General features: G+C 42.6%; 1 protein-coding gene across 1 annotated transcript; it reads right to left on the reverse strand.

Moving 5' to 3' along the window:
* Window positions 1-5,239: 5,239 nt before the first annotated feature.
* On the reverse strand, window positions 5,240-10,637 carry LOC138872843 (uncharacterized). The gene is made up of 6 exons (XM_070151263.1): window positions 10,059-10,637; window positions 9,434-9,530; window positions 8,172-9,319; window positions 6,523-7,673; window positions 5,435-5,942; window positions 5,240-5,290 (listed from the first exon to the last, which is right to left on the reverse strand). The coding sequence occupies exons 1-6, from the start codon at window positions 10,635-10,637 to the stop codon at window positions 5,240-5,242; spliced, it is 3,534 nt and encodes a 1,177-aa protein (XP_070007364.1).
* Window positions 10,638-14,581: the final 3,944 nt, after the last annotated feature.

The following is a 14,581-nucleotide window of genomic DNA, read 5'->3' on the forward strand; positions in this document are numbered from 1 at the left end:
ATAAACAATGCATAAGTATTAATTTAAAAATATTATAAATGATTTTGCGATTAAAAATGATATTAAATCGAGAAATAGGCTAAAATTACAATTTTATGCAATTTTAGCTTAAAATACCAAATGGACTTGTAAAATTATGTAAAAATCATGTAAATTATTGTTTTGTGTAAATCTGAGAATAAAATAAATTATTCACCAAAATGACAAGTTTTGGGAATAATTATTGGATTTTATAGTGCAAAATAGGCCATAAATTGGTTTTAAAAATCTTTAAAAATTTGGAAAAAATACCAAAGCCTTTGGGGATGCTTGTATATATATATACATGCTATTTTGAAAGTATTTTGAGCAAAAATATTCATAGGGAAAAATTGGTTGTCAACAGCTGCCCCTCTTTACCCGGAGAGGATGAAAGAGTTGTCAGGTAAAGATAAGATGGCAAATTTTGACCGGAGACGACAATTGTAAACGGATTTGGACCACGCTTTGGCTTCCGAGCTGCCTAAATATCCCTGGTTTTACAGGAATCAGGCCATATGTAGTTCAGGTACCATCGACGGAATATGCCGATGGAAATTTGAAAAACGGACGTGATGGTTAGATTTGAGAGGGTGTCTGGAATCGAATAGATTACGGAGAACCGGAGCGGGATCGCTTCTGCTGAGATGGCTGTTCGCTAACCGATGTACCTGTAGATGAGCAGATGCACATATTGTGCGTAATTTAAACATGATGCAAATTCCCGTTGGACCATGAATGCTGTTTTTGGACGGTTTGGATGACGTCCTCAGACTATGATGTCCTGGGCCATGAAGAGCATAAAATAAAGATTCGCAGGCCATGAAATGGTGTTCTCGAGCTATGCAGATGGTGCCTCCGAACTATGAAGCCTTCGAATAATTTGGCGATTTTTCAGCCCATGAGAAGGTGGCAATCTTTCAGCCGAATGAATGCAAAGAGTGGTAATTTTTCAGCCAAGGCATGAATTTGAATGCAGGTGGCGATATTTCAGCTGAAGCGAGAAATTAAATAAAGTGGCGATATTTCAGCCATGCGGGATGGAGACAGATCTTAGTCTCGAAAGACAGATAGATAGCCTTATGCAATATGGAGGTAGAGCTTAACCTCGAAAGGCAGAGAATAGCCTTATGCAAAATATAGATGGAGACAACGCTTAGTCTCGGAAGGCAGATAGATAGCCTTATGGAGGTAGAGCTTAACCTCGGAAGGCAGAGAGTAGCCTTATGCAATATGGACGGAGACAGAGCTTAGTCTCGAAAGGAAGATAGATAGCCTTATGCAATATGGAGGTAGAACTTAACCTCGAAAGGCAAGGAGTAACCTTATGCAAAATGCAGATGGAGACAGAGCTTAGTCTCGGAAGGCAGATAGATAGCCTTATGCAATATGGAGGTAGAGCTTAACCTCGGAAGGGGAAAAAAATAGCCTTATGCAGGTGATGATGGAGGTAGAGCTTAACCTCGGAAGGCAGATAGATAGCCTTATGCAATATGGAGGTAGAGCTTAACCTCGAAAGGCAGGGAGTAGCCTTATGCAAAATGCAGATAGAGACAGAGCTTAGTCTCGGAAGGCAGATAGATAGCCTTATGCAATATGGAGGTAGAGCTTAACCTCGGAAGGAAAAAAAGTAGCCATATACAGGTGATAATGGAGGTAGAGCTTAACCTCAGAAGGCAGAAAAGTAGCCTTATGCAAGAATGCAGATAGAGACAGAACTTAGTCTCGAAAGGCAGAAAGTAGCCTTATGCAGTGCAGGAATGTAAAGGAGCAAATAGTAGTAATTTTCTTAGCTGATAGGCGGTTGCGATATCATGACTGCTGGGGAATGTTGGGTGTAAATAGTAGACCTTTGTGAGTTGAGTGATTGTTTCGAGGGTTTCGACTTTGAAGAGTGAATGCGTTTTGCATTGCGATCTGAGTTCCTTCATCCAAAGAAAAATTGTGAGTTCTGTAGAGGGGAAAGGTTCGTTCGTATCCCTTGCTCCCTGACATTACGTATCATTGGGGTAGCATTGCTAAACGATGGTGATGCAAATGATGTTTATGCATGATTCAGTAAATGTAATGTAAGTATATATATTTTGAAAAAAATGATTTTATTTTGGATGAACCAACAACTGCAACGTGGTTCAAGACACGACAACCTTTCTTGCTCTGAAATTTTGAGGGTCCTCCTCAAAATCCTTCCCCAGTTCACTGGGCTGGCGCTGCTGACGGCTGTGCTGAATAACTGAAAGCGGATCGATTCCAGAATTTTGAGGGTCCTCCTCAAAATTCTGCCCTAGTTTACTGGGTTGATGTTGATGCGAAAGCCGACAAACTGACTTTGGAATTTTGAGGATCCTCCTCAAAATTCTGCCCCAGTTCCAATAGCGGGGAAAATGGAATTAAAATATGATCGAACCCATAGGGCTGCCTACGTATCCCCTCTTAAACGAGAATCAGGTCAGTCGTAGTTCAAATTACATCATAAAGAAAAGCATACGATCAAATGTAGTATCTCTTTACTGCGTCTGAGTTGATCGGCTTCGGCCAGACGTCTCCGTCCATTTCTGCAAGAATAAGGGCTCCTCCGGTTAGAACTCGGTGAACCATGTATGGACCCTGCAAATTGGTAGAGAATTTCCCTTTGTCTTCGTCTTGATGTGGAAATATCTTCTTCAACACCAGCTGTCCTGGTGTAAACTTCCTTGGTTTAACTCTCTTGTTGAAGGCTTTGGACATTCTATTCTAGTATAGCTAACCGTGACAGACTGCATTCATCCTCTTTCCATCTATGAGGGCTAACTGCTCGTAGCGACCTTTTACTCATTCTGCGTCATCTAACTCGGCTTCTTGTATGATCCTTAATAAGGGAATTGCTACCTCAGCGAGACTGACCACCTCTTTACCATAAACTAGCATGTAGGGAGTTGCCCCGGTTGATGTGCGGACTGTGGTACGATAACCCAATAAGGTGAATAGCAACTTCTCATGCCATTGTTTGTGCCTCTCGATCATCTTCCTTAGTATCTTCTTGATGTTTTTGTTGGCCGCTTCTACGACTCCATTCATCTGTGGTCTATAAGCCGTAGAGTTTTTGTGTCTGATCTTGAAAGTCTCACACATTGTTTTCATCAGGTCGTTGTTAAGATTGGAACCATTGTCGGTGATGATTGACTCTGGAATTCCGAACCGACAATCAATACGGTCGTGGACGAAATCTGCTACCACCTTCTTGGTAACTGCTTTGTATGATGCTGCTTCAACCCATTTAGTAAAATAGTCAATTGCTACCAAGATGAACCTGTGCCCGTTTGACGCGGCAGGCTCGATTGGACCGCTAACATCCATTCCCCAAGCGGCGAACGACCATGGTGAGCTTGTTGCATTAAGCTCGTTTGGAGGCACTTTTATCATATCTGCATGTATCTGACAACGATGGCACTTTCGAACATACTGGATGCAGTCTATTTCCATAGTCATCCAGAAATATCCTGCTCGGAGTATCTTCTTTGCTAAAACAAAACCATTCATGTATGGTCTGCAGGTCCTTGAATGTACTTCCTCCAATAACTTGGTTGCTTCCCTTGCATCGACACACCTTAGCAAACCCAAATCAGGAGTCTTCCTGTACAGGATTCCTCCGTTGTGAAAGAAATTATTGGATAGTCTCCGAAGCGTGCGTTTCTTGATAGCATTGGCAAGCTCTGGATATTCTCCTTTGGTCAAATACTCTTTGATGTCGTGGAACCATGGTTTCCCGTCGGCTTCTTCCTCAACCTGAGCACAATAAGCTGGTTGGTCATGAATATTGACCTGGATGGGGTCAATGAAATTTGTATCTGGATGCTGAATCATAGATGACAAAGTGGCAAGTGCATCGACGAACTCATTCTGTACCCTAGGAATATGCTGGAATTCCGTCTTTCTGAACCTCTTTCTCAATTCCTGTATGTGATGCAGATAAGGGAGTATCTTAGGATTCTTGGTTGCCCATTCTTCTCGAACCTGATGTATGAGTAGGTCAGAGTCTCCGATTACTAGTAACTCCTGAATGTTCATATCAATGGCCAGTTTAATCCCTAGAATGCAGGCTTCATATTCGGCCATATTATTGGTACATGGGAACCTGAGCTTGGCGGATACTGGGTAATGCTGACCTGTTTCTGATACCAGGACTGCTCCTATGCCAACTCCTTTGAAATTTGCAGCTCCGTCGAAAAACAACCTCCAACCATCATAGGTTTCTGCAATATCTTCTCCTATGAAAGATACATCTTCATCGGGAAAATACATTTTTAGGGCTCATATTCTCTGTCTATGGGATTCTCGGTGAGATGGCCGCCAAGTCTTGCCCTTTGATTGCTTTCTGGGTTACGTAAATAATGTCGAATTCACTTATCAGGATCTGCCACTTGGCGAGCTTGCCATTGGGCATGGGCTACTAGAAGATATACTTCAGAGGGTTCATTCTGGATATGAGATAAGTAGTGTAAGCACATAAGTAATGCCTCAACTTCTGCGCGACCCAAGTCAGAGCACAGCAAGCGCATTCTAAAAGAGAATACCGGGCCTCGTACGATGTGAACTTCTTACTGAGATAGTAGATGGCTTGCTCCTTTCTCCCTGTTCTAGCTTGTTGCCCCAAAACACAACCAAATGCTCCATCCAACACTGCGAGATAGAGCAAGAGGGGTCTCCCTGGTTCAGGAGGAACCAAGATTGGTAGCGTAGACAAGTATTCCTTGATTCTGTCAAAAGTCTTTTGACATTCATCGGTCCATTTAGTGGCGGCATCCTTCTTCAGCATTTTGAAGATGGGTTCACAAATGACAGTGGACTGAGCTATGAATCGACTGATATAGTTGAGCCTTCCCAGGAAACTCATCACGTCCTTCTTGTTCTTTGGCGGCGGCAATTCTTGGATAGCTTTGACCTTTGATGGATCCAATTCTATTCCTCGACGACTCATGATGAAACCCAATAATTTTGCAGCAGGAACCCCGAATGCACACTTGGCGGGATTCAGTTTCAAATTGTACCTTCTCAACCTGTTGAAGAACTTTCGCAAGTCTTCCATATGATCTGCAGCTTTCCTGGATTTGATGATGACGTCATCCACATACACCTCGATCTCTTTGTGTATCATGTCGTGAAAGATGGTAGTCATGGCTCTCATGTAGGTAGCACTAGCATTTTTCAATCCAAACAACATCCTTCTATAACAGTACATCCCCTATGGCATGATAAATGCCGTTTTCTCTGCATCTTCTTCATCCATCCATATCTGATGGTACCCAGCGAAACAATTAACGAATGACTGCAGCTCATGCTTGGCGCAGTTGTCAATCAATATGTGTATATTCGGCAAAGGAAAGTTGTCTTTGGGACTGGCCCGGTTGAGATCCCGGTAGTCGACACAGACTCTAACCTTCCCATCCTTCTTTGGTACCGGCACGATGTTGGCTAACCATGTCGGATATTCTACCACCCTAAGAACCCTGGCTTTGACTTGCTTTGTAACCTCTTCTTTAATCTTCAAACACATGTCTGGCTTGAACTTTCTGAGCTTCTGCTTTACCGGCGGACATGTACGATCTATTGGCAACTTATGAGCCACAATGGATGTGCTGAGGCCAGTCATATCGTCATAAGACCATGCAAAGCTATCCTCATACTCTTTTAGGAACTCCGTGTACTCTTTCTTTTCTGATGGAGACAAATGTGCACTGATACGTGTTTCCTTGACATTCTCAGTATCACCCAAATTAACGACTTCGGTCTCATCTTGATTAGACTTAGGCCTATTCTCAAAGTTTTCGACCTCTCTGACAACCTCTTCTAGTATATCATCCTCTTCTGAATCTATATCTGTTTGTTGCATTGCCTCGTTGCAAGTCACAGTTGTTAGTTCATCATCAAGATATGTAAGAGCAACGCTGTGTAAAACGAAGTAAATGATAGAGAAAAGTAATAAGAGTGCAATTTATAATGAATTTGAAATGCTTTGATTGAAATTCATAATTGTTCGTGACATCAGAGCTCTTTTGGAAAGTAAAGACAATGCAGAAAGGAAAAACGACTAAGAAAATAAAGATGCGATGCATGATGCTCGTTCACCCTTGCTACCCCGAAGATGTCCGGGCACTGGTGGTCCTGAATGACCAATTGGTGAGGTGTTCCCCTCGGTTCACGGCTTGAATGGAAGGGCCTTCCTCCCCTTCCTCCTCGAAGATAACACAACAATCCATATCATCTTCCAGAAACAGGTTCTTTATTGCTGCTAGTGCCTCGTCTTCCTCTGATCCGTACAAAGTGTCGGCTGGCTGAAATGTCTGCTCCAACTGAGGTATAGGGTGCTCCAACGGATAGTATGGTCCGCGCCATAGAGGTGACCAGTGGTTGAACTCCTCCCAAGTGTACTCATACCCTAGGCCAAAAGTGGTACCGTGCTTCTTCAGCTTGATAGGTTTGGTGATACCCTACAGGTTCTTGCCAAGTCCTTTTCCGGGTTCATACCTGCTCAAATTCAAGATGCTTTTGATCTTGCTATCCCACCACTTGTCTTTGTCTACAGCATTGACCTGCTTGATGTGGTGGTACGTTTCTCCTCCTATCCTTCTTCTGCCTCCGATCATCAGAATGGTTTGGCGACTGTATATAGGGTTGCTACCATCACCATGAATGATTACTTCCTGATGATTCCATTCAAATTTTACAGCTTGATGCAAAGTTGATGCTACAGCCCCAACGGTGTGGATCCAGGGTCGTCCCATCAACAAATTGTAGGATGCTGGTACGTCAATGACTTGGAACTCGACATCAAACCACGTGGGTCCCATCTGTAGGCATAGACTAATTTCTCCAATGGTGGACCTCTGAGATCCATCAAAAGTTTTGACACTGATAGCCCCGTCTTTGACCTCGTGCAAGCCCTTACCCATTGTCTTGAGAGTTATCAATGGACAAATATTGAGGCTGGATCCCCCGTCGACCAAGATTCTGGTGATTAAATGATCTTTACATTGCACAGTGATATGCAACGCCTTGTTGTGACTAAGCCCTTCTGGTGGTAACTCATCCTCGTGGAAGGTGATCTTGTGGCTTTCCAACACCTGTCCCACCATATTCGCCATTTCGCCTCCTGTTATGTTGCTGGGAACATAAGCTTCACTTAGTATCTTCATTAAGGCATTTTTATGTGTCTCAAAGCTTTGCAGAAGGGCCAAGATAGAAATTTTTGCCGGTGTTTTGTTCAGTTGTTCAACGATTGAGTACTCCTTGGCCTGTATCTTTCTCCAAAGGTCATTGGGCCTAGTTTCGACAGGACGTCCAGAGGCTTGTTTGCTGGACTCAGCTAAATGTTCTGGGGTGTATACCCTACCTGTTCTAGTCATGCCCTGTGCGGCGACCGCTTCTCTGGTATGTGTCTTCCCTTTCCTTCTAGCCTCAGCTGTGCAATCCCAAGGTATGGCTTTCGACTTGAATGGGGTCATATCTGTAATGGAAACCGGAATGGACACCCTTGGAGGTAACATAACAACTTCAAACGGTGCGGGTGCCTTTGGAATCCCAAACTCAACCTCAATCGGATTTGGCACCTTTGCAGGCGATGCTTCAAACTCGAGTGGCACAGACACATTTACCACATGCTCCTTAGAAGGCTGAATCTGAACAACAATGGGATTGAGGGTAACCGCCGGCTTCTAAGGTTCATCACCTTCAGCTATCAACCCGATTGACCCTTTGAGGTCCCAATCGTCTTCAATCTCAATCATATGGATGCTCATACCCTTCTATTCAGGCAGCGGGTTGTTACGGACATTAGGAGCGGGCTCCTTTTCTATAATGATCTTGTTGTCAATCATGTTCTGAATCTTGTCTTTCAACGAGTGACACTCGCCGATGGTATGGCCCTTCATCCTAGAATGGTATGCGCAAGTCTTGTTTGGGTTGATCCATTGGGAAAGATTTTCTGGAGTTACGGCTGGAATAAGGGTAATGTAACCGGCTGCTTTGAGTTTTTCATATAATTGGTCAATTGGCTCGGCTATGGCGGTATATTGTCTGGGAGGTTTACGGTCGAAGTTTAATCTAGGTCGGGGAAAGTTTTGGCGGGTAGGAGTTGATGGGTAGTGAGAAGGTTGGGAGTTGTATGCTTGGTATACAAGTGCGAGTTGAGAATATCTGGGTGAAGTGGGTTGATACGTAGGTGGTGGAGGTGATTGGTAAGCAGGTGGTGGAATTTGGTAAGTGGGTGATGGTGCTCGGTAGTTTAGGGTAGGTTGATATGTGAGTGGAGTTGAGGGATAGGTTTGGTAGTTCATAGGGGAATCGTTTCTTTGCGCAGCCATCATGGAATTCTCGTCCTTTTTCTTTGACGTGCCACCAGACTGTAAAGCCTTGTTGGTGGCCTGCAACGCTTCGAGATTAGTGACCATACCATTTTTGATGTCTTCTTCAATCCTTTCTCCCAACTTGATGATGTCGGAGAACTTTTGGCCCTCTATTAGCATCAGCCTCTCGTAGTATTGCGGATCCTGAGCACGGACGAAAAACTTGTTCATTTGTTCTTCCTCCAAGGCCGGTCTGACCTTAGCAGCTTCTGACCTCCAACGAGTAGCATATTCGCGAAAGGTCTCTGTGGGCTTCTTCTTGAGATTCTGGATATAGAACACATCTAGTGCGTTCTCAATGTTGAACCTAAACCGGTCCATAAAGTCAAACGCCATGTTCACCCAACTAGTCCATTTCTTTGCATCCTGGCTAATATACCATGATAAAGCATCACCCTTCAAACTCCTTATGAACAGCTTCATGCGGATTTTCTCGTCCCTTCCAATTCCTACCAGCTTATCATAATACATTCTGAGAAGGACCTTGGGATTACCTGTACCGTCGAACATTTCGAACTTGGGAGGTTTGTACCCCTCCGGGAGTTCGACATCTGGCTGAACACAAAGATCTTCATAGTTCAAACCTTCCACACCTTTGCTATCTTCGACACCCTGGACCCGGATGGTTAACCTCTTGAGCTCAGCAGCTAAATTATGAATGAGAGAGTCTTTGCTGTCTGATTCAGGTGTATCTGAGATAGGCTGGGCATAGTGGGGTACAGTGTCCACAAAGATGGGAGTGTTCTGGTTGTTTGTGGTGTTTTGGGGTTCGGGAATGAGCAGTGGAGTGTTGTTGCAGGTGTTGCAGGCTTGGGTATGAGCGGGTTGTGCTGGTGGTAGTGTAGTATGGTTCTGGTTGTTGGCATCAGCAGCGGCAAGAGTGATTGACAGACTTGCCAGGTTTCGAACTTGTTCCAATTCTTCTCAAAATCTCAGCAAAGTTTGCTCAAGATGAGCAACAGTTTCCTTAGTGATTGAAGTCTTCTGAGAGGTTTCCTCGATTTCCTTTCTAGCATTGGTATCTCCCATTTTGCCTTTGTTCCTGTTTCTGGTAGGACGCGGAGGAGGAGGAGGTGGAGGGCCCTTGGATATTGTTGAGTATGCTGATGGTGCCAGAATGCATGAACTAACCTTTAGGGAGGGGAATAAAAATAAAGAAAAACAAAAAAGGTAACAAGTTAGTGCGGGTTGTGAGAAGAAAATGTTGCAATATTTAAATACATTGTGCAAGAATATAAATCGCGTCCTAATTTGGGTGCCTCGTTGTGCCTGAGGTAGGCCTAGCGACAAATTAACTTGGAGAACTTATAATTCTAAATGCCTCATTTTATTGATAAAAAATAAGATGACTTCAAAGCGACACTAAATAATGGAAAATAAAATGTCAGTAGTGGCCATCAGCCTTATTACATCATTAGAAGCAAAATAAAAGACTCCTAACTACTTGGTCCCAGACGGACCTTCCCCAAATCCGGTATTCTTGCCTCTCTCGTACAGCTGCACCAGCTTGCGCAGTCCCAACAGCAAGTAAGCTCGGGCCAGGTGCCCACCTTCATTACCCTCAGCGTTCTGACAATCGTCGATCCTCTTCAAAAATTTACCTTCCAATTCCACTAAGCCTCGTTCCAGATACCCCAGCTAGTTGTTGGCGTTGACAACCATATCCTTCCACTCATTGATCAGCTTCTCGCGGGCTTCCTGTATTTCCCGGTGCTCGTTCTTGCATTCTCGTATCCTTTTGCGCTGTTGATTGTATTTAACCTTTGCTGCAGTCCTTTCATCAATAAGCCTATGACCATGGAGAAACCCTGGGTGACCCAAACCAATGTGATCATCCTCCAACCAACCCAAATAGTGCGGCACACATCCGGCATGATACCTGTCTGGTTCTAGGGATTCCCTTCTCAAAACAAGCTTGCAGTGCCACATGTGCTGAACTTGACACCTGTGTGGGCTATCATCATCCTGAAAGTCGGCTCTAAAGTAACTTATCTTGTCGACCCTTGGTATGATTTGTTTCCTCCCTGCTTGTCTCATAGCTCGGAGAGGGACATAAGGGTAAGTTCCTCTCAAGCCAACGAGTATAAGGAACGGTGCATCCCGAGATCGAACAATAAATTCCCCGGTTGGGAACCACTCATACATCCATTGTACATGCTCTTCTTTCAGATTCTCAAGCAGCTCTACCCATCCACTGGCGTCTTCTGGCTGAGCAAACATATTGGGCATAAAGTTCATTCGCTTTGGGTGATGAAAAGCTATATGGTCATCCCAATCCCTGCGTATGATTTCCTATCTGTAGTCGCATTTCTGAAGGTGTTCTATGAGCCAAAGTTGAAGTAACAAGTTGCACCCTTCAAAGTACGGGGCTCCTTGTTGACACTTTTCCAAAACCCGGTATATTTCAGCAACGATCATGGGTACTATGCTGAAAGTTTACCCATCCATACCCTCCATTAAAGTCTTGGTCACCATGGCTAGTCTGGTGTGGATCCTAGCCTTCTTCATAGGGAAAATTATCATGCCCAAGAAGCAAAACATGAACACAAAGACCCTTCTATGTATGTGTCCCAAAGAAGTGAGGGCAAACTCGTCCATGTAGGTGCGATAGGACTTGCTGTGGTCATATCTCTCGTACAAGAAGTCAAATGGTTTGTAGGAGTCCTTCAAGCAAGAGAGGTCGGGATTTTTCTTGAGTCCCATCATCTTAAGAAAGCCTCTACTTTTGCGGTTTTCCGGCATAAGCAAACCCGGAGTCTCCCAGGGGATACCAGCTAGGCCCCTATCTCTTCTAGCAAAAGGGTCATTTCCAAGTCTCCGAATTGGAACACTAATCGATCACTATCCCAAAACAAAGTGGCAGCCTCAATGATCTTGTTGTTGGGCTGGATTTCCAGAAGTGAGGGCAAATTCCCTAAGTATTTGCGTACGAGTGTCTGCTCACTGGAGTGAAGATCTTCCCACCAATTCAGCAGCCTTGGATGAATGTTGGATACCATACCGAATCTGGGGACCTCGTGCCTCATTTTTTGCAAAACAAAATGTTAGGCCCTTAACCCCACCAGACTCAACTATTTGAATCAATAATTATCAAAAGGCATTTAGTTCTCCAAATAAATGCACATAACGTGGAGGTGTCCGTTTGGGCTTCAGGAAACCCGATAGACTTTGGTTTAGGCTATCTTAAGGAGTCATTATGTGGACAACATAACTGACTCGGCTAGGGTTGACCATGATGCATGAACAGTTTCAAGGGAATATGGTTTCTACTTTTGAAGTGCTAGACAAGGTACCCTTGAGCGGACAACTCAAGACGGAAAGGCGCGGAACCGTCGACTACACCATTGATTGACTGGTTTTACCGCAAATATGCCTTTGCCACATTTAGGGGGTTTATAATATCGGAAGGGCGCAACCACTCATTATAAGCGTTGTTATAGGATTTGTTTTGGCACGAGTGAAAAATGATGTTGAGGAATGCAGTTATAACAATGAGACAAATTGCATGTATTTTCACGTTCATAAAGTAAAGATTAAAATAAATGCTCAGTAATTACAACAGAATTGAAATAATAAGGCAGTAAAAGAAAAATTAAAAGGAAAGAAAAACATGAAGAGCCAAGTTAGTAATTTGATGAAATAATTAAAGACAGAAGGTAAATGCAATTAAGGAAGTAATAAAGTCACAAAGCACGTAATGGTAAAAGCCTTAAAGGTTTCCCCAGCAGAGTCGCCATGCTGTCGACGCCCTCTTTTCCCTCCTAAAAGAAGGCGAAATCGGGTTTACGACATTATGGTCAAAACAACTCTTATTCCCTTTTGAGGAATCGGGTTATGGAATTTGAAGAGTCGCCACCTAATGATTATAGTGCATTAGGACACTTTTAGAGAGAAGAAGAAGATTTTTGGAAGAAAACCAGAGTTCGGGTAAGGGCTTGAGATTATCTCGAGGGGAAGGTGTTAGGCACCCCTCAAGATCCACTAGTGTGGTTTCCGACCGTACTTAGTTGTGACTTTAAGAAGAGTAGATGTAACAGACAATGTTTGCACATAAGGAATACAAATAAGTTGAAAGTTTTGAAAGAAAAGAGAGAAAAAAGACATAAGTGGTTTTGGAAAGAAAAGATTGATTGAAGAAAACATTACTTCTAAGAATACATCACATCGTATAAATAAAGAAAAAAAGATCCTAGGTTTAAATACAATATGGATCACCTTGGTGCAATACCGAGCAATCATTCTCACACGATATATTAGCGCACTGATCATCATATCCATATTCTGTCCTTCCCACCCCGTTAAGGTGTTAAAGCGCGTTTAGTCTCGTTTACTTATTGCTTGCTAATACCCATCCCGACCTATCAGTCCCGGGGTATTAGGACTTATAATCCTAAGAGGGAATAAAAGGATGGGGCCTTTATGGAGTTTAAAGGATAAAATTCTAGTTTCGACATTCAAAACAAATATCAAATAAAGGGATGAGTAAACAAGCAAACAATGGTCAAATAAACCCCAAAAATCAGACAACACTTAGTTTAGCATGTCTTAGCACATACTGATTTGGTCTTAAGTTAAAAATTAAGCGGCAAGCGGACTGGTTCAACACATATATTTGGACAGAAAGTCTGCATTTGGCAGCCCAGATCCAATTGTCAGAAATTGAAGTATTTTAAGCGAGTCAAAAAAGTACTGTTTTCAGAAAGGACCTAACACAGAATAGTTTAAGACAGAAGGTTGAAAATTTGCAGAGGTTCAGAGATGACTTGAAAATCAGTAGAATTGTTTAAGTGAAACTACAGTAGAGTGATGAAGAAAAGTTACGAAAGTGAAAAGACCTTAAAGGAATAGTGAGTTAAAGGCTGTTTTGAAATAGTAGCTTCATGAGATGAATAAATTCAGGCGGAGGGTTAAAGGAACCGTTTCAGAAAAAAAAAGAAGATGCAAGTTTATAAAATTTAAGAGCATTGCAGATTTGTAAGAGTTTCAAAACCAAATAGATTTGGAAGAGTTTTTGTTGACAAAGTTGAAGCCAATTGACAGATTATTCCTACTTAAACACATTAGGCGAGTTTGAGCTCCTATAGGCATGGTATCTACGTGACTGAATTTTTAAGGCTTGTTACTGTTATTAAACCGGTAAAGGAATGAGTATTTGATTACCCTATAGTTTGCCTAGCGTTTATGTATTTCCTATAGTCATGATTTCTATATGCAATTGGTTACATGAATATTAGGGCCTATAGGTAGGATTTCTAATGATTTGCAATACAACTGAACATGAAATCTTATAGACATGATCTCTAAATGATTGAATGAAAGGAATGCAAAAGCCTATAGACATGATCTCTAGGTGATTGAATGAAAGGAATGCAAAAACTATAGACATAATTTCTAGGTGATTTATACGTTTAACCTATAGGCATGATATCTAAAAGATTAAACAACAATATTGATCCTATAGGCATGGTATATACCCTTTAACATATGCAAGTAAATATAAACCCCCTCCCATACCCTTTTACTAATACTCCCCAAGTTCTTTTTTTACAAAAATATTACAGAACCAGAAGAAAGAAAGGAAAATAATTAAAATACATCACAACCTACAGCTAGCTCCGAGCAGCCTAATTCAATCTTAATATCCAATAACATGTGTTCCACCAAATCCGGATTCCAGAATCCAAGGCCTTCTCTTATTCAGAGTGTTTCAAAGTTCCAAGGAGCTTCAAGAGCCCAGACAATGCTTACACTCTGAAGAGTAAATATTGTAACAGAATAGTGCAATGTGTGGAATTACCAGCCCTTAGGCATCCAAGTTCAGAGGGAACTCTAGGGTCCCTAATCATGGCTTACCATAGGGGGGCAAAACTTAAAAAACTAAGAATGAGTGTAGAATGAGGTGATTAGAGGAAATCAAAGCAAAGGATGGTCATACCCAGCCATGGGTAAGACTGGCACACCCCTAATCCTTTACTTGATTCAAGCAAATAAAAGAGCAGACTTTCAGAAGTCAGACAGGGGTCTGGGTGGTGATTAGGACACTACCAGACCCTAGTCAAGGCTCAACACATAAAAGGGATTAAGGGAATGGGACTGGTTTGGGTGAAAGGTTCAAGAGAACCTGGTCCTAAGTCAAGGGTAGCAATAGGCTGCTACCTTAACTTAAAACATACTCACATACA

Source organism: Nicotiana sylvestris, chromosome 7, assembly GCF_000393655.2.
Source record: "Nicotiana sylvestris chromosome 7, ASM39365v2, whole genome shotgun sequence".
NCBI classification, from domain to species: Eukaryota; Viridiplantae; Streptophyta; class Magnoliopsida; order Solanales; family Solanaceae; genus Nicotiana; species Nicotiana sylvestris.